This window comes from Amblyomma mixtum, chromosome 9 (assembly GCF_055824585.1).
Source record: "Amblyomma mixtum isolate Tamu chromosome 9, ASM5582458v1, whole genome shotgun sequence".
NCBI lineage: Eukaryota > Metazoa > Arthropoda > Arachnida > Ixodida > Ixodidae > Amblyomma > Amblyomma mixtum.
In genome coordinates this window covers 121,434,207-121,455,096 of record NC_143020.1, presented here as the reverse complement: position 1 = coordinate 121,455,096, position 20,890 = coordinate 121,434,207, and the positions used below count along the sequence as shown (strand labels likewise).

The window sequence follows — 20,890 nt, the reverse complement described above, 5'->3', positions numbered from 1 at the left end:
GCCTAGGATGCGAATCATACCGCCGGCGGAGGCTGCGCGTCCGCAAGCGAGCGCACGAGTTGAGCCCCAGCTTTCACAGCTGTTGTGACGTCAGCGCCCCTAGCGGAAGGAGCGGGAGTTAGGCCGCCGGTGGAGGCTGCGCGTCCGCAAGCGAGCGCACGAGTTGAGCCCCAGCTTTCACAGCTGTTGTGAAGTCATATCACGTGGTGCGTCGATGTAGGTCAAATGGTAGCTACGCGGCCGCGCGCAGCGCAGCAAGGAAGAGCTCGGTTGTGCGGCTAGTATGCTTCGCATAAAAAATTCTCGGTGCGCACCTCACCAGTCGGCACGCGCGTGTCGTCGCTTTCGGCCACGTTCCGTCCTTGCATCGGCGTCAATTGCTCGGTGCTCTCGGGGCAGGTGCAAAAGAGCCCCACTCGCTGCCTCTCTTCTAGGCACGATTGCCGTAACGATTTGGCGTTTCGGCTGGCAACGGCCGGTGGGCGGCGAGAGGAGAAGCGCTGGCGTGGGTGGGGTGCGTTACCAGGGAAGGAAGAGGTGGTCCTTAATTGAGCAGCGCCAGAGAACGCGGAATCGGGAGGGCAAGGCTACGGAGCGTCGGCGCGTGCATCCGCGGTAATGGCGCGTTAATTAGCTCGTTCGTAACCTCGGTACGGTGCTCGCCGCCAACGCAAAGCGAAACAAAACTCGCCCGGCGGGTTGACGCCCGCGCGTCGGCCGCCGCCGCCGCCGTGAGGCGCTGCAGGCTCGCTGCCCGGTCGGCGCTGCTCTACCGTAAACCGTGTCTTCATACCCGCGCTACAGAATGGAGAAGCGCGCACAAGCTTCGAGAGGGGCCCAGGCTTTCTGCACGAGGCGCTCAAGATTAACTACTTTGGAATGGCTAATTAAAGCGAGTGCGTGTGTTGTTCCGCGGCGCGGTTGTTGCATCGTCGCTCGAAGGGGTTTGCATATCGACCTGTGATGGAAGCGGGCGTCGAACGCATGGACGAATCTGCTGCGTTTGTTAATTTGTCGGGAATGGTTCGATTTGAGCGCGTAGACCTTGGCGCTGACGTTCTAATGCGGCCGAGGAACGGATGAAATAGTCGTTGCTGCTTACCGCAGGCTTTCTTGAGCAAATGAAAATAGCGGAGAGGAATTAGCGTTTGTCGTGCAGAAAGAAGCTAACCATAATGCGTGCATAACTGAATATAGGGAAGACATTTTATTTTAATACGATAACACTGGGCGTGCCATATACGCAAAAACTATCCGGCGGCGTCTGTGTGAAGCCTCGGTCTGCCAGATGGTATAGGGTTTACGTCTTTCCACCTGTCAACAGCCCCCTCTCCACTTGTAGGGGATAGGATGGAGACACCGGACGAAGAATGACACAAGAAAAATGAAGATAACGAGAAGAAAATGACTCGGACAACAGCAGGCCTACGTGCAAAATAGGCAGCTCCCCTTCGAAGAACTAGCTAGGCAGAAATGAGGCTTGCGGAAGTTCTTCCTTCTCTCGTTGCTCGGGAAGAGCAACCTACGTCTCACAAGACTCACTGGTGGCTGTGTCTGAAACAGCCACCTGCCAGTGTAGTGGCATCAGTAGTGGTATGAAAACTCACCGCAGTGTAGCAATGCGACACATTTTGTGTAGGTGCGTATAGTGAGCATTGGAATAGAATCAAAATTGGAACAGATTGGGAGTGAAAGATAATGTACTCAGAATTGTAATAGAATCAGAACTGAAATGGATTGACGACTGAAACGAGAATGCTGTTGCGTTTCCACCGCGTCAGTTCTGTTGATCGACTCTATTTTTTTTTTTGCTTTCGCTGACCGACACCACTAACCTTTTGCCGCTAACCTTAGCACTTCACGTTGGAGCCTTCTCATATGCATGGTTATAACCGCAGAATGCTTCTGCCTGAATTAAACGTTCCAGAGGTGAACTTTTGCTTGCCGGTAACCGGGCTGAACTCTCATGATTACTGTAATAACGCCACCATTGGCAGTTTCGGGGTGTAACTCCAGTGCAAGTCAAGGCGTTTTTTGTGTGTCTGTGTTTCATTGATTTTTGATCGTCCAGGGCGAGCACGAGTATCCTACTCGTGGTGTCTATATACTGCGTCCACTTATGAAAAATGGAAAAGATATTCTGTAGGGAGCAACCTTCTTCACTCATCAAAATTTCAGCACGGGCGCGGATCACCCGGAGGATGTTGCTAATATCCATAATGCATTTCCACCGCAAATTACGGCAAAAGTATCATTTTGTGCATTTTTTCGTGCAGGTTCACCGGTCTACGGGCTCCACCTCAATACTTTGTTCCCCATTTTTCGAAAACGAAATACAATTCTGTCCGCGGCGGGAATCGAAAACAGTCGGTGGCGTTTCCATGGGCGGACTCGCTAGTGCGTGGATCGGTTCATGCAATTGCGTTTTTCGTGCCCCCCCTCCCCCCCCCCCTCCCCCCTCCGGCTTCGGACTTGGCGTACTGCCGAGAGCAATTGAAAAGGCCCGGCCGCATTGCGTTCCCAGCAGCGGCTGTATGGAAAAAACGAAACACCGTTGCAAACTTCCCCTTCCCGCCAGTGCTTCCCGGATCGGCGCGTATATATGTACTAAATATCTCGGTGGCCAGGTCCGCAAGAGTCCATATTTCAACCGACTCGGGAAAGCAAACAAGTCAGGTCAGACTGTGAACCTAGTGAGGCGCTGGCTCTGTAAGTAAGAGGGGGAAAAAAACGCCACAGGGATATATCGACGACGGCGAAGGCGGTTGGGAAAATGAAGTAAGCAAGTGGGAGGTACAGATGGAGCCAGGGGGTATATTTGTCACGACTACTAAACTGCTTTTGCGGGTCTTGGGGGGAAAAATGGGTGAGATAGGGAGATGGAGGGAGGAAGGTGTGAGGCAGAACGGGGTTGAAGAGGTGTGGCTTTGAGTGGCCGTGCGCAGAAGACCGCTGGGACTGCGCTCTTCTGCACATGTATTTGGGGAATAGGGAAAGGGGACCCGCGACGAGAATGAGAGTGAAATAGAGCGGAGCGTAGGGAGAGTACCGGGCGAGAGGGAAAACGAGTGTTGCGAAAAGCGCCTCAGCAGCATATCCGAGCGTCGTGTTGTTTCGGCAATGAGCGCACTCCGAGTTATTGGCGCCGGTCGGCTGTTCCGTTGCGTGCTTCTCCTCCCTTCGCACCGCGCTGCCCACTTTCGACCACCTCTCCCCACATTTCCTATATCGCCTCTCAATCTTCCAGCATTTCTTTCTTTTTGTTAGCGGGTGTGCGGGCGGTGTGAGGGCGACGTTTAGACCCAGGCAGAGCTTACTTGGGGCGGCGCCACCGTGCACGAAGCAGCTCTGATTATTTCAGCTTTGCTGCTGTGCTTTTTTTTTAATGGGGGGGGGGGGGGGTCGTTATAGCATGGTACCGCGAACACTGCCGCTCGGTGCACTTTCCCCCACCTTTAGCGCGGTTTCGATAACTGGCTTTGTTCTTGGAATTTGTGCGCATGTGCGGGGGCACGAAATCTAGCCACACGTTATACGTAGATCGCAGGAAAAGCGCACTGAAAGTAGGCACACCGTACTGGTTGGTGCAGACTGGCTTTCTGGCTCATGTCGTTGGTGACGCAGAGTTTTCAATCGAAGTCTCCACTTCTCGCTCGAGCACAACAAGTCGCTTGTCACGTGCACCGTTTCTCAGATTTTTTTTTTTTTTTGCGTCGCTGTTTAGTGCCTACATCGTCTATGGCTTACACCGCCACTCATCTACAATAGTGGTTATTCTCAAAAATAATAAGCCGTGGCACAGGAAACGCCAGCTCACGCTCTCTCTTGTTGTCCGGCATGAGGACGTGGTTGGGGGCCACTCCGCTCTGGCGCTGCTCACCGGCGCACCTCCCGAAACTTACGAGAGTAGCGGCGCCGCGGTCACCGCGCCGCTCGTTTGTCCTGCTTCCCGGTCGGCCTTCTTCCCTTGCGCGATCCTGCCCTCTACCCTTTTCCCGCGCCGTTCTCCGCTCTTTCATTCCTTCTCCTTCCCCTTCGCTACTGCTGGCCTTCGGTGGCCACCCGGGTGATTGATGCCGGCCGGCGCATATAAACTGAGTCTGCAACCCCTGCCGCCAAATTGCGAGTGGCCACATAGGGTGCTGTGGGGCTCACCGTTATGCCCGCCGCCGACTCCGCTGTCCCGTTGCAGTGGCCGCGCAGCGACGCGCCGCGCGTTTGCGATTACAGTGGCGCACTTCCTCTGTTTCTGTGGTGTTCGTGCACCACGCGTACAGTCGGCGCAGTGCGTTGCGCGTGGTTTTCCCTCCCACTTGAAAGTTGCGCTCGATCTTTTTCCGGCGTTCGTTTTTTCGACACAGCGTGCCCACTGGCGGCTTTCAGTAGCAAGCCCAAATTGCAGAATAACAACATCCAAGATGCGTTTTATCAGAGTGAAAGACGGAAAATAGTGAAAGCTGCCTGCGAAAAAGGAGAGCAATCATGACGCTCAGAGATTCGTACAAGGGCACAACTTCATTATTCGAGCCGCCTTATTGAATTCAGTTGTTTATATAATTAATTTGACAATTAGCTAATCCATCAACTCGATTAAATACCGATTAATTTGTGAATTGACTAATCCGATTGATTAATTATCTCGTACAATTAATCATTCATTTAATGAATTTTTTGATGACCCAAGTATTGATTCACGGTAACTGCATAATTATTCAATTGGCTATTGTATTAATAACCCTTATAACGGATGATTGACAGTTCGTGCGGACACTGATGACAGGCCCTGTACACGCCACTCATAAACACCGTACTCCGAAATCAAGCCCAGCACTGCTTGCGCTTGCCGTCGTCACCTGGTGGCGTACAATACCCGCTGAGCAGGGTTCATTTCTCTTTTCACAGATGGCGCCAGTACAGCCGTTGGCAGCCTGTTTGAATTTACTCTGGATAAAACGAATGTGGCACCGATAACGCGGGTGAATATAGAAATAGACCGATACGCCTTACGCAACTTTTGCGCAAATAGGCGTTTTTAGGTGAATGCGTGTTTCTACCAGTTTCCGGTAGCTGCGGTACTGCTCGCGCAAACCAATCTCTGGACGCAATCATATCCGGCATTGGCAGTCGAGCTGGGGTAAAAAATCTGTAAATATTCCTTAAGAACGTTTGCGTCGAAAGCTATGTAAAGCTGTGCTGCCTTGGCTATGCTGGTGTTCTTCTTACGGCATCGCTTTAGGTGCCCATGTGTTCTATCAACGTCTTCTTTTTTTGGCTTCATCGTGCACTCGCACATGGATAACCTGGATAAACTTCCTTCCTACCTGCGCGACGGTGTTGATACAGCGTATACGCAATACTAGGTCTGGTGTATACTACACTGTGTACGCTCAGAAAGACACGGGTGCGCTTTACTCTCGTACGGGTGAGTTGCAACGCCGCCGCGAAAGTCCGCGAGAAATGCGACGTGCTTTCCCCATAAAGCAAAATGAAGAAAAGCAGGATTTCGCTCACGCTGTCAGGTCGAGACTCGCTCGAGTGCTGCTTTTCTACAGTGCTGTAGCAATCCGTCCCTGGATGCGGGACCTTCTCCGCGTGAGCAGAAACTGCGCGGGAAGGGAAGAAGGGCAAATGGGCCGCTGATTGCCCCATCTGCGCCCCACCTTGCCCCCGTCCGGCGCGACGAGGATCCATCTCGTCTCCCGGGGATCCCTAGGTGAGGAGGGGCTGCGCAGCCGCTGCCGCTGGCCTGCCGGCTAGAGATAAGCGCCGCCCTAATTAATCTCGCCGGGACATTGTTCCCACGCGTCGTAACTCGGAGGGGGAGGCAGCGTGAAACGAAATAATAAGGAGTCCACGCTCGCCTAGTCACCGCCCCAAGAGCTGGCCTGTCCCAGGGGCCTGATTATACTGGGGCTCCTACTCCGCGCCGTTGCGATGCTGGTAGCGGTATATTAGTGCAAAATTTAAAGAATAATAATGGAGGAAGATATCTTGCTGGCCGCGGCAATTGCTGTCTAATATCTTAAGCACCCGATCTGCGGCCGGCGGAATTAGACGACGAGGGAGAGGATGTCAAGGAGAAGCACTGTGAGTAGCGATAGCGAGAAAGGACAGGGCAGGCGCGATAAGTGTATACCGCGAGCACCGCTTCCCCTGTCACCGCGGAAGCTTGTCCGAGAGGGCAGGCAGTCGGGAGAGGTTGGAAAAACAGTGGCAAAGGCGAAAGAAGTGCGGGGCGCGTGATGACAACAGTGGCGGGCAGAGTATAAGCAGAGGATGTGTCTTCTCTTATCGCCGGTGACCCACTTGAACAATATAATAGTGCAATAGACTACAGTGTATTACAATACAATGCCTCAAAATTCATTTTAAATAGCGTATAATGCTCTATTGGAGCCATCTATCATAGCGCGTTCTGCGATCCACCACTTAGAACCGTTCCCACGAGGCGCCAACTGCGCATGTGTAGATAGCCCCTGCGGAAGCGGATCACTAGCGGACCGCCTGTGCTAAATTTAGCATAGCGCGATCCGGCTCCTTGATCCTCCGGCTGCGCATGCGCAGTTGTTCCTAGGGTCACATTCCTGCCTCTGCGCCTGCGCAGCTGGGGGTAAGCGGATCACCGCAGCCAATCGCGGATCACGATGTGCTAAATCGCTCTGTTATCCGAGGTCGCGGAAGCGTCGACCAGATTTGGTCCACTTTGTCTCTCGATGCAGTGGTTGGTACCGTATAGATACGGCAGGGATTGTCTCAGCGTTAATCTGCCGCGTTCTGTTCAGTTCCTTGTGTATTTCTGTGCTGAACTTAGGGCGTCATTGCGCAGACTCGGGACGAATTTCTGCATTCCGAGTCTGCACGAACGTCTGAGGCAGCTGTCGCGCAAGACTGCAGTCACAGTTCAGTGACGCAATGGCGGCCGAACGCGACACCTGGGTACAGTAGACGGGGCCTGTGTCCATACTTTCTTACCGCCAGGCCTTGGCGACTGTCACAAGCCCCTTTGGCGATGAAACTACATCTGGTGATAGGCACGATTTCTGGTAACTTGCCGTGGTTGAAGATAACATTGTTTCGCTCGGCCATAATACTAGCGGAACCAGACCTTCCGACCATTTTCGGTAATGTAAATAGAACAGGTACGATCGCGTGCGAGCTACAGAGCCAAGCGTCCGAGTACGTCCTTACAAGGACTCTTCAGACAGTTCATAGAAAGTTTGTATACTGTCTATAAACTGCCAAGGGAAATTTTTCTAAGGCCGATTGTCTTGTTAGGACTGGGGCCGCTTGGAGTGTACGGCGTGGTGCAAAACGCGAACGACACGCATGCCGTGTTCGAATGAATTCGGTTCATACCGTTCCGGGTAGACATTTACGCATTGCGAGGAGGGCGCGTGTCGATGTGGTTCCTTTGGACTTCGTACTGCATCGACCGGCGGCGACGTCCCCAACTGCGCCCCAATATTTTCGATTCCCGCTTGGAATCTAATGACACGTGCTTGAGCTTGCGGACAGTGTAATGATTTTATCGCGCGGTCGAACAGACCCATTTTCTCGGTGGGGAAAAAGAGGGACGCGTTGTTCTTTTGACCCAGATGCTCGCTCGTGTCGGCCGTTTTGGGCTGGGCAGTCGAGCAGAGCCGTTTCCGCCGCTGCCCCCAGCAGTTACCGCCTACAAGACTTGCGTGACGTGGCTGCGCATCATCTTGAAAGCCATTAAGCCGAACGCCCTACACGAGCCACTGTATACGATGGAGAAAACGCATCAATCGTCCCTTGCAACAAAAGCAATAAATGAAAGAAGGAGGAGCGAGAGAAAGACAATCGAAGGGCCGAAGCAACGAACGCGAACCAAATTATATTGCCAGACACTGCTCGGACATTTTGCCTCTCGAATGAGTCGAGGAAGCGTGTTATTGGTGCCGCTACATTACGGGGATGCGCAGTATTCTTCCCCGGACGACGACGATCGCGTCGCTCTTTTGTAGAAGACAAAATGAGAGCGGCCGACTCAGCGGCGCAGTGTGTGTGCGAGCGCTTGTTGACTCTGCAGCGTGCGGCATCTGAAGACTCCATCGACGCCGAGGAGCCTTTCTGTCACGCATAGGGCTGGCGTGCTGGGGTCGCCACTCTTATCTTGATATTGCTTCGGTGTCAATCGAATTCCGGCCTCGCGGGAGCGCCGTGCGCACACCTGGACGAAAAAAAAAAAATAATCACGAAACCCGACGCAGGAAGCATTAAAGAGAAAACAAGGCCGAAAGAGGGGGGGGGTACATTCTGAAGCGTCTCTTTCGCCGCGCTTGTACGGTGTCCCCCATGCGCTGAATGCTTTTAGAACGGCGGAAGCACGGCCCGAATCTTAATCGGCTTTCGCATTCCCCTTATCGAGTCTGGGCTGCGCTTTATTCTGCGAGGCCCCGGTCTGAGCCTTCTCCAATCCCGCTTCTGCTCTCCGCGTCCCGGCTTATTCATTTTCTCCCGCGGCACGCGAGGCCCGAGAGCCTCCTTCCGAAGAAGTGTTCGTCAACCCGTTGTTGGCGGGCTCTTAGCGCCGTATTTCCCGGAACAGTCCTCCTTCCATCGATCGGGCCTTCCATCGCGCGAGGGCACGGGACGGACGAGGTCGGCGCAGATTTTGTCTCGGAGCGCTTGTGCGATCGGTGGTGCGACGAGCAAATTTCGATCAGCTCGAAAGAAACTAAGCCCACATTGGTCTTGTTGGTACTGCTCATTCCTTTTGATCGCGTCGTCAGCCGTATTGGTTTTCGTGGGGAGAGTCGAGGTGGCTGAAATTTCTTTCTAGTGGGTAGTTGGCAACATTCTGCCTCGATTACGTGCACTTTCGTTTCCTTCACCGCTGAGATTTATATCAAAATAGTATCTTTGGTGTATCTCGGTTGGCAGGTGACTAAGTGGAGACTGGATAATCCCCCTCTCCACTTTTAGGGGAGCGATGGGAGAGGGAAGAGAGTTGGTCGGAGGCTACGGGCGGTTAGCGGCTTGGGCGTCCACTTAAGCTGCGGTTGATGGTTGGTTTGAAACCCACCGAAACCGACTGCCGAGTATCACTTCAGTCCTGGGCAAGTCCGGAGTCACCTTCGGCTATCTGACTTTACGAGGGAAAAAAAAAAAGCAGAACACATCTGTGATAAATTGTTTGATGTCACACCACAGCGAACACTTTAATATTAACTTTAAACACTCGTGATCGTTCTGTGATCTGTTTTATTTGGTCTTGTTCCTTGCTCTCTCCTTTGTAAAGCTTTGGTGTTGAGTGCTTGCGTTGTAGAAGTCATTTGGTCCCCCAGTTTAGCTAAAGCTTATTTCTTTTCTTTATTTCGAGGAGGCTTATGGAATTGTTTGATGGCGATTTGTTCGTGGCCTGAAAGTTGTTTAAGTTGTTTCCTTAGTGGGGATCTAATTTTAACATATGTGCAGCCTCAATGTCAAGACGAGATTTGCTCCCAGCTTCCAGGTGTTCGGAACGCTGGCGCTGTATAACCAGCTGAACATTATGACCCAAAGGCAGGCGCCTTAGACTCTAACTTTTGACGAATACTGTATAAGTTTCCCTTGAAGCCCTTCTACAACATACCTCCACGAAATGTGCTGAACTATAGGACGACGTAGAACTTAATTCAAATGAGGCGTAGTCTTGACATCATTTCGCCCAACGTAAACGCATTCAGGACTCAGCTAGAACACATCCGCCTCTTTGGTTTCTGTATGCGAGGCTCGTCTCCTTTTTTCTTTTTTCCTGCATATACAGTTCAGGCGCTAGGCACCTCATTCATGGCAGTGTGCGGCGTATGTCGTTTCCCTGCCGCCCTTCAAAGTCTCCTTCGTCGCACTCCAACCGCAGACCGCAGTGCAGCTCGTCTAGGCAACGACACCCGCAATCATCATCGCGAACCAAAAGGTTTCGCGAAAGAAAAACGCGGATTGCCGCTGTAATGAGACGGCGCGAATTTCTCGCGAAACTGTACACGTGGGCACAACACCTGCTCTAGCTGTTAAGATCGCATTACAGCGCCTCCCCGCATGCTGTTGGTCGATGCGACGCAGAGGCGAAGAAGCACGGTCCGCCGCGCGCGCGCTTATTCAAATCTGGGCTCCGTCGCTGTACCCCTTCTAATAACGACGGTAGCAACGACGAGTCAGTTCCATGTGTGCGCGCGCGCGCCAAGGCCCATTTCATCCGGCGTTCATCGCCGTCGCGCAGAGCAGATGGGCGCAGTTTACCCGCGCTCCCTGTTTTTTTTCCCCTTCACTTTCGACTCGCTGCGATCTGAGAAAATTGACTGGACTGCGCGAGCCGAGCTGCGCCGTTAATATGCGCGGGCGGCCTGACTGTGGGCGCCCATGTACACCGGGAAAGGTATAGGGGCTCTGCATGCGCGCCCTGCTGTCAGCTTTCTTTGCGGAGGAATTTTCCGCGAATCTTTATCTGGCGCATTCGGGCTGCCGGTGATTCCTGCAATGTGCTGTACTACAACGCACACCGTCGACTCCGGCCCTATCTGCGATCATCGTTCGCTGCCGCCGGCATTTAGGGATTGCTTGCGGGCGTCTCTTCCCCGCCACCTCTTCAATAAAATATGGAGGCATCTGCGTGTGGAAGAGCCTGGCAGAGGAAAAATGGGCCGATCTTGCGAACTTATCGCGTGCTTGGCGTAACGCGCCTACGAATCGGAGCGCTTAGCGCTGGCGCACGCTCGTCACAGGGCGCGCGTGTACGCTTTGAGAGTAATAACGTATACGTCGTTTTCCGCCGGACGCGCACCCACACACACAAAAAGTGAAGCGGAGCAGCGTATCTTTTGCGTTCCGCGTCCGCTGCTAAACCCCTGCGCACATGCTAAAGCGTAACAACTTCACAGAGATCACGGGCGCGTTGCAATAATGGTCTTGTGCTGTGTTTTCATAATCCGAGGGTTCTTATGGACTCCACTGTCAAGCATAGGAAGGCCAACAGAGGAAGCTTTCTCTTCTCTACATACATCATCCTCACCTTATGCCTTCCTGAACCACCCAGGCAGATTTTTGTTAGCCCTTTTGGCCTGCAGTACAGTTAAGAATAATAATTGATGCAGACAGAGCGGCTATTGGCTAATGTCTATTTTTACCCAAATCATTCGTACTTATTCTTTTACGTCACCTTATTGCAGTCGAAATTAGTTGGATGAAATTGGCACCTTTCGCCGAACGCCCAGCAGCGGACTGCGCTAATCCGCAGCTTGTGTTTTTCAGGTTGTAGTGGCCTCCAACCTGAATTCGTCTTTCCGTATAATTTGGTTAGAAACGGTGGAGGTGTTTACTTAGCCTACAAGTCAGTAACTACAGCCGTCCACAAACATTTCTAGAACGCTCGAACGTCGCACTGGGGTACACTTGTCTCATTTACGTGTGGCCTAGGGCTCGAAACCTGGCCTTATCGTGCTTGCACATTCTCATAGATCGTGTTTAGCGCCACATATAATGGAAAGCTGTATCCGGCTCGCCAGACAACGGCAATTTGTATAAACGCACAGCAGAGCGCTCCGCTCGAGCGCTGTAGACAAGTCTGTGAACAGCTGCGCATCGCGACGTACATGCTGCTCGAATGCTAGTTCGTAATTGTCGTCAGGGCAGTGTGGAATCGCGCCAGTGGCGCCCCGCAGCACGTTTTTCTCAGATGGCTGATCTCCAGCGTTCTCTCTCTTTTGAAGAGAGTGGGCAGAGGCGCATGTGGTGCAGCTAAATACGCGGCAAGGCATCGCGTCTGTCCAGTCACTGTCTATCGATTTCCAACTTAAGACTGTCCTGAGTCGAATTGGGCACCGGAATATAGCGCGCTGGTTCACTCATTTGGAAGTCGAAACATTTTGGTCATTTAAATATTTTGCGCGCCGAGCACTTGCCGCGCGAGTTTCTGCTCGTGCTTCCTTTCTCTTTGCTGTTCGCCCTGATGAACACTCAGCTTCTCGCAGTACAACCCTGCCTAATGTCCCCTGTCCGGTCGACTCCGCCACTTCCTTCTCCCTGCTGGGGCTATTCGGTCCTGTCGACTGCGCCACTGTGCTCTCGCTGCCCGTCTCAAACCGCAGCTCGCGATTCCGGCCCTCTCTTTTTGCGCCGACAACGAAGCAAGCCATCGCGGCCGCGTCTGCTCCACCAATGATGACCGTCCTAAGGAGCCGGGGCTCATTTAATTTGGGCCTGTGGCAAGGCGTAGGAGTCTGCACGACGACTGCCTGCCGGCTCTCAACGAGGCATGAAAAGAGACGGGCCTGTTCTCCTCTTTTTTTTTTTCCCCTCTTCTCAACGCTGTCCAAGGAGTCGAGCTGCACGACGACGGGAAACCGTCGGGGCACGTTATGGACGCCCGCTCGTTTCCAGCGCGATTTGGGAAGTGTCCCCCAAGGGGGCCATTCCACGGCTCGTTGTCTTCGAGTTAGGTCTCTCCTTTGGGCTGACTCGTTGCTGTGTAACTCTTAAGCCGTCGGGGCGGGCGCCTATTGTGCGTTTCCCGCTCTCGGAGTTTGCCGCCTAGTTTGTTTCGCATGAGCTTGAGAGCTGGGCGTCACCCAGTTTGTCTTGTGGCAAACTGCGTTCTTTCATGCGCTCGGGTGCGGGCGAGGCGAGCATCATCTCTAGGGTGCCTCGGCGCCCGCGATTCTACGCTATACTCTTCACCCCCCCCCCCCCCCCCCCCATGCTTGGCCTCAGCAGTTTTAAGCCTACGAAAAATTCATATGCATGTCTAATTTCATTAGTTGTTGGCGAAGCGATAGCATCAGCAGCTGTTGCCTTTGTCGGGAGTGAATCACCTTCCTGTCTGGTGACGCCGACTCTGTCCAGACAATGGAATGCTGCCGTCTAGTGACGCCACTTCCCTCTCCTGCCAGTAAGAAAGCTCCCATTTGGGGACGTGCTTCCCTCCAGCCAGTGGCAATGCTCCGCTCTGGTGACGTCACTTCCCTTTCCTGCCAATGAGAATGCTCCCATCTGGTGACGGGCTTCCCTCCAGCCAGTGGGAATGCTCTGCTCTGGTGACGTCACTTCCCTCTAGCCTGTGGGCGAAATGACCGTGAGGCTACCAATGCTGTCGCATTAGTAATGCCGGCAGAAAGAAAACAGGGCTGCTCGTTGCCTTGCTTTTCGCACCCGCTGTGCTCTGCGTTCGCAGCAGGTGTATATAGCGGCCTTGTTGGGGCTGGCAGCCGTAAACCGTTGCTATTTAACGGCACCGTAGAGGAGCGTCAGAGGCGGCCCCTTTTGCTTTTGCGGGTTTGTTGTCACCGCCGTCCCTACTAATAGCTATCCAGCTGCTTCTCAGGTGTCTGCGCCTTACTGGCTGCATCAAGCTTTTAGCGGCGAGCATCTTTGCTTTCATGTGGCCGACGAAGTGTTTCTCCGGCCGAAACCCACTTAGGGCATTGGCCAGTAATCGAAGTGACGTTAGTTCACAAAAGGGTGATCTAATTGTTGCGGTCAGCCCGCACCTGTTGTGTTGTCTTGGAGAGAGAGTGTTTCTCAAAAAGCCCCCTTGCTGCTCTTTTTGTTGCAGACACAAGAAGAAGGTGCAGAACTTCTTGCCGTGCAAGAGCCCCCACCAGGGTGTGCCGTGTGACCTGAGCGCGGCCAACGGGGCCGCGTACAGCGACATCCTGCTCAACCACCACCACCCGACCAGGCTGCCCGCGCACCTCGTACACGGAACCGACACGCACACGCTCACGCCCATTGAGGTGAGCGCTGTTCTCTTTTTTTTCTGTTTGTTTTCTACAGTGATGGTATTTCATTCTGTCATAGAGAAGGACGTGCGGACCTCTTAGTTCGGCATTACCCCTTCCTGTCCAGCTAGGGCTTGTCCAGCTTTCTAAGTAACAAAAGTTCCTTAGAAAATTCCCTTTCCATATAACCGGCGTGAGGCCTGCCTCTTTCGGCCGCATTTATGATGTCCGTCTGTCGAGCCGTGCTCAGCGCTCTTATATTTCAGCACAATTCGCTAGCACTACTAATTTAACGACCGTACGGTCTCGCCGGCTTCTGCTTTCTATTCCAGAGTTCTGTTCCCACGAAGTTTCTGGTGTCTGTTGGAAGGTAGTGACGTCGCCAAGAGTACTCAAACTTTTATTTCATTCACTTTTGCCAGGCTTGAAATTTTGCAGCAAAGGCACGTAAACACGAAACCCCCGGTGCAGGAGCCGTCTTACCCAATCGCCATACCCGTCCTTCGTGGCTTCGTTGCGCTCTGGCGTTCTGCTGCACCGCTGCTGGAGTCCCCGCGCGCATCTACTGCGGGCTGGGCCATCAGGCTTTCGATCAGCAGCAGGCGCGACGCTGTAATGTGATTCAGTTCGGCGCCATTCTTCTTGAGGTGCCCGCCCTTCCCTGGTAGTGGCCGCATTACATGCACTCGCTTGTAGCGCTTCTGTTGTCGTCTCTTTCATCCTCGTGTGCTTTGCCCGGTTCGCGGCCTGTAATGGCAGCTAGAGCCAGCAGTAGGGACGGAAACCGTGTCCGTTGGTACACTGGCGCCCTTACTCTAACCAGTCCTAGCCCGAGAAATAAACCCCAGCCGCACAAAGATTCACTTGGAGAACTTCTGGTCATTGGTCCGGCCCAGGGCCCTGTCAGGTCAAGCCTTCTTGCAAAGGGTCCGCCTACTGGCTGCTGTTTGGACACACATAATTCATGGGTACCAAGTGGTGCTTCAGGTCGGTGTGGGTTTATTAGTTACTACTACTGTGTCCGCAAAGTGTATATTATTCAAGGGTGTTTTAGCTTTGGACTCAAATGCGACACGATCGCGCGACTTCGGTATTATTTGCTCCCTCGCCGCTGTGATACCTCGCCAAAAATGTTACCGGCGTGGCACCCTGTAATGTACACGGCCATAGGGAGCAGCGGGCGCTGCTATGTGAGGATGTTCTCTCATGCGTGTAATTAAACAAAAGTCAAATTAACCTTTTAGCTTATATGATCAAATGGTCGCACACGCAGGCAGTTTTGTGTCTGAGAACTTGGGGAAAAGATAATAAGATCATTGCGCCAGTCCCGTCTCCTGTGTTTGTCTTTTGTGTTAGCGCAATTTGTTGTTAATTTTAAACCATGCACCAACTCGCCCAGGAAGAAGTACTTTTAAGATGCTTTGTGGCTCCCAAGCAGCGGATCAACTTTTGTTGCCGCTGTACCTGTGCATAAGCGGTCTCTAGCGATATCTCTAAAACTTGAGGCAGGTTCACGCTGGAGAGTCGCTAAGTTCGTGCGACCGTTTTCGGTCAGTTAGTTACGGTTTTCGAAGCACTAGGAAAGCAGGGAGGGAGGTGCTCACCTCGTTGGCGCTACGATTTCATTCGTAGTGCCTACGAGGTGAGATCTGGTTTCTTTCTGTATGAAAGGAGAGCTGAATCACCTGTATTACGTGTTGCTTATTCCATGGGCGCTACGGGCATACATCTTTTCTCTCGCTTTTTTTAGGCAGTTTCCAGCGTGTGAAAAAAAATCCTTCGGCTCTTAGAAAAGCTGTACTGGAAAAAGCCATTTTGTTCGCATTTTTTGCTTTCGAGTATCATCAGGTTTTAACGTTTTTGCTTCTTTTTATTTTTCCTTACGACTGGCGTGATAGCTGTCTCACCTGAAAGGATTATCGTCCCTGTCCCCGCTTGCCTTTTTTTTTTTAGGAGGAAGACGGTCCATATGCGCTCGTGGGGCCGTGTCCCTCCTAAAAACAGCCCGAGGTGGCCCTTACGGGAAATTCTGTCCGATTCCATTTATGTCCGAGTCGGCGATTCGTGCAGTGCACCCGGCCAAGCTTTCGTGGCGTCAGTCGCGTTCGATGTCCGCGCCAGCGCACGCGCCGCCGTTCGATTCTGCGGCGAGAGGCCCGTTGATCCCATCCCTATTCGGGAAGCGAGGCAAAAGAGCCCAACGGCCGCGCAGTGTTGAAACAAGAAAACCAGCTCGCGCCAGACGTGCCGCTTCGGCCGGCCGGGCGTTGTACGCGCCCTGGTTGGCTGACACGCAGCTACGTTACATGACGCTCCACGCGCACGAGCTGGCCGTGTTCCCTATTTCCCTCTTCGGGTCCCGTTTTCCCCTTTTTCCCGCAGAGTCCTTTTTCCCTCCGGTCAGGGGCGCGCAGGGCTCGCTCGCCTCGTTCCATCGGGCCAAGTCTCGGCTGGCGTGCTTTTAATGGAGCGGCGGGTCATTTATCACGGCTTCGCCCGCCGCCGGCAGCGGAGCCGATTTTCGTAGGCCGGCGCGCTGCTGTTTCTGCCCCCCCCCTCTTCTTCGCCGGACGCCGAGGGTCTGTCTTTCGCGGCGTCTGTCTGTACGCATCCACGCCGGCGCTCACACGCTAAAGTGGAGGGAAAGTTGTGTGCAGCGGGCGGCTGCGATGGTCCCTGGTGACGTGGTGTTCGACTCACCAAGAGCCGTCCATTTCGACAATGGCGAGGTCCGCCTTGCCACTGGTACTTCTAATGGTGCGCTGGATGAGCGTGTCAGCGTAGGCAGTCGACGTCACCTTATTTACTACGCCGGTTGCCTGTTGCTGAGGGTGTTTTTACCCTATCTGAACAAACAAGTCGACTAACCGCCCCCTTTTGCGCCCAGCCCACGCGTCGCGCACCGTGGTATCATTAGATAACGGACCGTATGATCTTTGAGAAGTACACACATGCAGTCACCCTTAGTTTAACTGCAACAGATCAACCACTGCCCGTTGTAGCCGCAGTGTAACTGCACCTGTACGCGCCAAGCGACTCGTCCATTAATCCTCTACTGTCCTGCGTAACGCATGCGGTACAATACGAAAAAAAAACGTGAAAAATGTTCATATGTACCCTCAGAGATAGGTGAACTGCTAATGAAATTGAAGAAGCGGCGCTTTCTGACACATTTACCATAGCAAGCTCATAGTGTCAGGTGCCAGAGATGCGGGAGAGCTTCTGGAAGGTATTCATATAGGACCGAACCTTGATTGCAGAAGAGCGTAACATTTTTGCGGCCATCATGCTGCATTGGCAGATGATGCAGCAGATTCGGATTTTTATCTTGGCATGCTCTAATCTCCTGCTTATGTGTACCCTGTGTTATAGTCCTCAGGCATTCAGAAAGCATCAAAATTTGCTAAATTATTTATACTGTATTCACCTTCACTGCGTTAGCAGCATCAGCGACATTCTTCCAAAAAGGTGCCGTGTGAAGCTTCGGCAAGTGAAGCATGCACCCCTTCATAAAAACCAGCCACCCAGCCACCCACCTGCCTACCTCTCCTCACCACAAGTCTGTGCAGCACCGGAACGAAAAAAATGGCGGCGAAATCAAATTCAGAAGCGCAATCGAAATCGATCATTTTGAAAACGAAATCTTCAAACAATGCTTAACGATCTCCCATCACATCGCATGATCTGGCGCCGTTTTTCTTTGTCTGTTGTGTCACTTGATCTGCGTGTTTTAAACTTAAGTTCAGTAAAGGGGCAATTAGGGATGAAATCCCGGAAGTTCATCGCTTTTATCGGATATTTTCGATACCTATAGGCATTTCGCAGTGAATGTTTAGCAGCTCCATCGTTCGTATATAGTGGCCTTTTTGAACGTGATGGTTGAATTGTTCTAGCCATGGAGTTCTTTTCTTATTTAGCTCTCACAGGGAGTAAGCACAGGCTGTTTATTACGCACAGCTACTTTCAGCAACGCTTCCTAATGCCCGGTGCACATTTTCGCGGTCGCGCAGCCTTACGTCATCGCTTTCTCTAAGCGCCGTGGCGGGCGTGGTTCATGGCGCTGCCGAACCTAGGGCTTCGCTGCATCCAACTGGCGTCGCAGGGGTCGGTCAAAGTGTGTGTTTCTGACGTCAGCCTGTTTCTTTGTATCGGCGCCAGCAGTGCTCACACGGCGTTGAAAGGAGCCTGCGCGAGGTAGTAATCTTCCTTATCTTCTTGGATCAACTTCTCTTCTTTCTGTTACCTTCTTCTCTCTGGTGGCCGAACAGGAAGTGGGGCTGCGCTTTTCCCTCGATGGAGTCACTTCGCTAGATTCCATGATCGCCGTTTTTCGAGTTACGTGACGCTATCGCACCTTTGTGCAGGCTTGTTAAGCAGCGTCCATGGGTGGCCTGTGCTGTACTCGGCGGGGGCTTTTCTTGGCAATGGAGGGACGGCTACAGGAGCAGAGCGTCCGTCACTAGACACCTTTAGCATACCCTGTACAGCGTTACTGTTACCGGTACCGAAGTACCGAGTGCCGGGAGCCCGCGCGCAGCCAATGCGCATGCGCAAATCGCCTTCACGGCGCCACGTGCCGCCAGGTACACAGCTGCTGCGCACGCGCCTGCAGCATATCTGGACCAATCAGCGCGTGCTCACCGGCGGTGGACGGGCTCCCGGCACTCCGGTAACGGCAACGTTAGCACAGTACAGTATATGATAAAGGTGTCTGCTGTCATTCCGCCAAATAGTCCGGCGCCACGTTGCTCTCCCCGCGGTGACTTGATCCCATTGCCGGAGCATCTGGCGCCATCTCTCGAAGCTTCTTACAACTTGACGTTCGTAGCAAATTTGATGTAATCTAGAAAGCTGTTTTCTTTTTTTCTCATTTTGCACGTTGAAATTCGGCAGTTGTTTTAGAAATATGCCTTAAGTAACCAATATGACACTCACTATAGGGAAGCGCACCTGAAGTTTGCTCCCACTGCACCAGCGCCACTTCTCCCCTGCCGGTCATTTTGGCGTTCCTGTCCGGGCACGTCGCGGGCGGAGGAGCGCATTGAACCAGCAGCCTGTCGACTGGTACGCGCGTGCTGCTCGCGCAGCTGGCACTCTCTCTTTCATTGTGAGCACGTGCCGTCCTGCTCGCGGGCGCACGAAAGTGTTGTTGCCGCTCGCTGTGAATTCCGCGACGTTCTAAGAGTGGAAAAACTTGTTGTGTCTGGGGCTGTCACAATAGTTCTCTGAACATCGGCGGCCAAGGACTGCCCGTGGAATTCTACAGATTTCCTGGAGATGTCCTACATTCTTGGGGAAAAAAAATTTAATATTGGAAAATTGTAACGTACAGTAACGGAAATATTGAAGGTAATGGTCCACCCTTTCTATATGCAGCAAAATCTTAAATATTTTTCATCGCTCGTATCGAGTAGTTGACGATAGGAAAAACGTTAATACTGAAAAAAAATGCAAGCCTATCGATGGGAGATTGCTATAGTGAAATCTTCCAGTATATGAAAAAAAAATGCGTTCATACACTTTTTCCTATTAAAAAATGTTTTTGTCCGGAATTGTTGGGTATGAAATGGATGAGAACGAGAAACGGCAGGTCTCGATAACTGCTATGGGCAGGGTGAAGTAAGCTTTTTCCTGTTGCTAAACACGTTTGGCATGTTGCACGCGTAATATTATTTCTGAGCACTTTTTGCTGTAATTCACTAAGCATGCAGTGTTTAGTAAAGCTCGCGTTAACGAAACTCATTTCTTTTGCCATTTTTTCTTTTGGAGACTGACAACAGCTAGCGGCGTTATGCAGACGCGTGTGAGGCGAGGTCAGTGATCGCCTCAATGTTCCGACTTGTGACGCCTGGCTCAATTTTCGAAGCTGCTTTAAATGTAAAAAACTTCTTAAAACAAAAATAATCAAAATGTTTGCTTGCACATGAATGAGCGTTTGCATATGAGCGATGGCTCTGCAAATAAATTGTTTTGGGGATGCGCGTGCGCTGTAATCGGCATTAAAATAAATATACCAACCGCTTATCTCCGTTGTAGCGATTGACCAAACTAGAACATTTTTTCCCTTTGCCGTACATAGCAAGAAGCTGGTAGGCGCATTTCGTGAGTGTTTTTGTTTTTCTCCTCAGCCTCGCGTGTCGCCTTAAGGCCACTTTATTTTAAGTTAAAATAAAAATTATTTCCATTATTATTCAGTGAAACACGTAACAAAATCCTTATTTGGCCAACAAACCTGCATGCACCTAACTGCTAAGCCACCCAACGAAGTTAAGCATTTTGCGAAGATGCCCGCGCCAAAAAAAAAATGGTATTTACATCGAATTCCACGTCTTAAGTGACCTCGTCATTTGCTTGCGATACACATTTCGCCGTTACGGTACCGGCTTTTTCATCAACAATCTGCTTCACGTAGTGGGCCTGATCCACTAGCAGTTCATTTTTCAAGTTTGCGCAGCGAAAAAAAAAATTCACTGTCCACTATTTCTTTTAACCTACATCTCAGAGCGTACTGCCGCGACAGAAAGAAATGCGAACAGCGCAGTGCCTAGGCGCTCCGCTGTGGGAATTTATTTTCGTCACGCTTATACTTGGCTCGCAACACAAATACGCTAGAGACATCCGTGATACAATAATGTACCACTCTAGCGTCTTTTTGTTACTACCGAGATAAAAACGCGTTGAAGATAAATTCCGACTGCGCAGCGCGTGGGCGCCGTGCTGTCCGCATTTTTTCCTAGCGCCCCTGTACATTTTGCTAATCCTCTGAAGCTCGTCAGCGTTCAAGCAGGAGGGAAAAAGTTCGCGACTGCAAAAAGAGATTTGCAGGCTGGTCAACACGTGCTAGTGCGTGCAGAACTGGCTTTTTTTTTTTCAGGAGAAAGCGCGCTGCTCGCGTATCTACTGAATGGGAGGGAGACCGGTTTGCCCGGACAGAAGTGCGGAGTCGTTCGGAGAGGGCGCTTTTCAGTGGCGTCCGCAGCGCCCCCCTGCGAAGCTGCGGTCCCCTATACTACGGTGTAAAAGAAGACTAATAAATGCAAGGAGGGGGCCTATATTACGCTGTGTACGAAGGGAAGCGCACCTGAAGTTTGCTTCCACTGCACCAGCGCCACTTCTCCCCTGCCGGTCATTTTGGCGTTGCTGTCCGGGCACGTCGCCGGCGGAGCGCATTG

The 20,890-nt window shown here is 52.2% G+C and overlaps 1 protein-coding gene across 1 annotated transcript in view; it reads left to right on the top strand.

Annotated features, from left to right (window-relative positions):
- Window positions 1–20,890, top strand: part of LOC149331039 (uncharacterized) — a 228,505-nt gene that overhangs the window by 185,662 nt on the left and 21,953 nt on the right. The window contains exon 4 of the mRNA XM_089561761.1: window positions 13,553–13,733. Coding sequence (XP_089417887.1) covers window positions 13,553–13,733 — 181 coding nt within the window. The remainder of the gene's footprint in view (window positions 1–13,552; window positions 13,734–20,890) is intronic.